The 3,038-nt window shown below is 43.4% G+C and overlaps 1 protein-coding gene across 1 annotated transcript in view; it reads right to left on the bottom strand.

Annotated features, from left to right (window-relative positions):
• Positions 1-1,074: 1,074 nt before the first annotated feature.
• The window catches only part of LOC119285752 (nicotianamine aminotransferase 1-like), a 3,412-nt gene continuing 1,448 nt past the window's right edge, over positions 1,075-3,038 (bottom strand). The window contains exons 3-8 of the mRNA XM_037565084.1: positions 2,580-2,928; positions 2,163-2,375; positions 2,018-2,077; positions 1,783-1,938; positions 1,609-1,702; positions 1,075-1,419 (exon numbers count right to left, since the gene is read on the bottom strand). Coding sequence (XP_037420981.1) covers positions 1,280-1,419; positions 1,609-1,702; positions 1,783-1,938; positions 2,018-2,077; positions 2,163-2,375; positions 2,580-2,928 — 1,012 coding nt within the window. The 3' untranslated portion in view covers positions 1,075-1,279. The remainder of the gene's footprint in view (positions 1,420-1,608; positions 1,703-1,782; positions 1,939-2,017; positions 2,078-2,162; positions 2,376-2,579; positions 2,929-3,038) is intronic.

The following is a 3,038-nucleotide window of genomic DNA, read 5'->3' as shown; positions in this document are numbered from 1 at the left end:
TGCCATGGCCTCTGTCCACCAGAAAGATGCTGAGGCTGCAAAGCTGATGGCTAAGCTGACTGCACTGAACGGTACCATAGCGGATCAACGTGTTCACTGTGATGATCTCAAGAACAAGTATTCTTCGCTCCTAGCTGAGAAGGTTGTGCTTCTGAAAGCATTTGGCAAGGAGAAATCTGAAGGAGACAAGCTAAGGCTGAACCTTGGGGAGCTTGAGAGCTATAATGCTGAGAAGGACCGTGACATTGGGGTGTTGAAGGCAGAAGCACTAAACAAGGAAAGGCAGATCGGTAGCCTGAATGGGAAGCTTGAGGAGCTGCATCTCGCAGTCGCTGAGGCGCGGCAGAGGGGGAAGAGTAGCGCGTGGACATGGCTGTGCCCTACCACGACTGTTCTCGCCGCCGCTTCCTTTGTCTACGCTGCTCGTAGCCGGTGAACAGAGAACTCTTTTACTCGCTTTTTGTTCGCTTGCTTGAGCATGCACAAATAAGAATAACCAGGCTTCCACTTGTTTTACTACCTACTTTTGCCATATGACGAACCGTTTGGTACTATAAATGAAGTTGAGTTTCTATATCTGTGTTTGCATGTTTTCCTGGAATTCAGCTGGTCTTTGTTCAATGTCTGCATTTTATGGCATGTTACAATTAATAACTGATAATATATCTTTGCAGTTCTCAGTGATCTGATAGGATAATGAGAACCTGTCGTGTACATACCTCATGCCTGTTGGATCGGCTCTATAAACAAATCTGAATGTGTCATGTTAAACAGATGAAGAGAGAACACTTACGACATAATAAATTCATTTTGTTAGATACTATGCAATAGATTTTATCACCGCTTAGGAAACAAAGGATTTGGATTATGCACTTCTTTCCTCCTTAGACCGCAAGCACAGTTGTCTAACTTTATACCCTCCTACTACCAACAATTATCAATATTGTACTTGGCGTTTTAGAACATTCAGCTGTTTTTTTTCTCTTACAATGGTTGTAGCTCGATTGGGAATAAAGTCGATCTTGTGGCTCACTTGTTATTTGCAACAAATAGACGGTAATAGTATTGCTGCTATGCAGTAATAAGGAATGCTTATTATTGAGAAAACCTTTATTCTGTAAATTTGTTGCAGACTTTTATTCTGCTACACACTATCTGGTAACCGTTCCTCAGATTCTATATACAAATTTCAGCTGTATGACATAAAATATGCATCTGAGAACTGAAATCAGAGGCCGTATAAATGTTATTGAGCTAACAAAAACCCTATATGGTGGTTTCAGAACGTTTTTTTCAATAGTTTTGCTTGACCTGCCCTTCTCTGGCAGAATGACTCAATCCTATCGCAGGCTTCCAGTATTAGATGAACAGGTGCCCCAAAGAATATCCTAACCCAGTTCTTCAACCCAAGGACAGAACCTGGAAATCAGAAAGGACAGAAATTGAAATTGTAAATCTAGAGAACAAGACTAGTGCTTAAGAACGCAGAAGCCACTACAAGATCAACCATTTAAGGAACTTCTAGTATTGCTTACCACATCCTAGCGGTTCAGAGTGGTTATAAGGTCATACTAGTAAGAGAAAGACGGAAATTTTGGTGTATTATACCAGGTAAAATAAGAACTGATTCTTCTTTGATCAATTCGTGAGAAAAGTCCATGTCATCTGCAACGCCGAACAGAAGTGAAGTGTTGATTTCAACCTGCATAATTTTTTGATCATCAATTCAAAGATAGGATAATTAATCATTATATACAAAGACAAGTGCAACTTTGAACCAACCATCATGAACATTGAACCGTGAGGCTTTGAGTAGCATTGCAGAGCTTCAATCTGGTTCACTCTTCTGTAGAGAGCATCAGCAGCAGACTCTAGCAAGTTCACAACATTCTGGTGGAACTCGTCATGTTCATCCAAAAGAATCTTGGGAACTGCTGCCTGTGTGTCAAAAGATCTAAATGAATTAATGCAAATTCGTTTGTGTAGGTTAAACATTGTTTCGTAATAGGATCCTGACCTGAATGATCGAGGCTGGTCCTGAAGTCACGTTCAGTAGCATCTCAGTTGCAGTTCTGACCTTTAAAAGAACAAAATTATGGATCTGCGTACATGAGTTCATATAGCCAGCAATGGAGAAACATGAGAAGAATCTAGTGTCTTACATGCTTGATTGCACCATTAGGATCACAGAATGCCAACCAACCGAGACGCCATCCTGGTAGCATGAATCTCTTTGAGATGGCTCCAATAGTGATAACTGGTGCGATGTGTGCATATGAGGCCATGGGCACAAACTTGCTGGCACCAAAGACCATATGTGCATATACCTCATCCGCTATTACTGGAATCCCCAACTCTTTTGCAGTTTCAGAAATCTATAGATCAAGGGATGCAGTTGGTGATCAGTGCTATGCCAGTAAATCATGCATGTTCAGAGTACATGAAGGTACATTTGTTCATAATATTCAGTGTTTGTAGGAGCCTGATTCTTTAGAGGTTTTTGTTAATGAAAATCATTGTGATTTCGGTTTTCAGGATGCAGCAAGCTGTGCTCGTGAACTCTGCTGTCCGATGGTCACCTGGAGAAGATGCTGCGTAGAGTAGACAGCGCCACAAGGATTGTTTGGATTGATGACAACTATGGCTGCCGTGGCGCCATCAGCCATGGCACGTACTCCTGCAAGGTCGGCCTCCCAGCCTTGCCGGGGCAGGAGGTCGTAGAACCGAGGCTCGGCACCGACAAGCTCGCAGGCTGCCTCATAGGGGGTAAAGCCCGGTCGAGGCAGCAGGATGTTAGCCCCGGGAGACCCACCGAGCACCATGGTGATGGCAGTGATCGCGCCTGTACCTCCGACCGTCATGAACACGTCAGACTCCCGGATGCGGTGGTGTGTGCCGGCAGACAGAGACAGGTGGTCGGCAACCGCGCTGTTACAAAAAATGTCCCTTGCGTCAGTGAAAGAATTACCAGGGATGTCATCAAGATTGGTAAAATCTTGTCAAAACAAATATGAAGCGAACATCGTTTTCATCATCTT

Source organism: Triticum dicoccoides, chromosome 4A, assembly GCF_002162155.2.
Source record: "Triticum dicoccoides isolate Atlit2015 ecotype Zavitan chromosome 4A, WEW_v2.0, whole genome shotgun sequence".
In the NCBI taxonomy this organism is placed as follows: Eukaryota; Viridiplantae; Streptophyta; class Magnoliopsida; order Poales; family Poaceae; genus Triticum; species Triticum dicoccoides.
The sequence above is the reverse complement of the archived record's forward strand: the minus strand, read 5'-3'. Positions and strand labels throughout refer to the sequence as shown.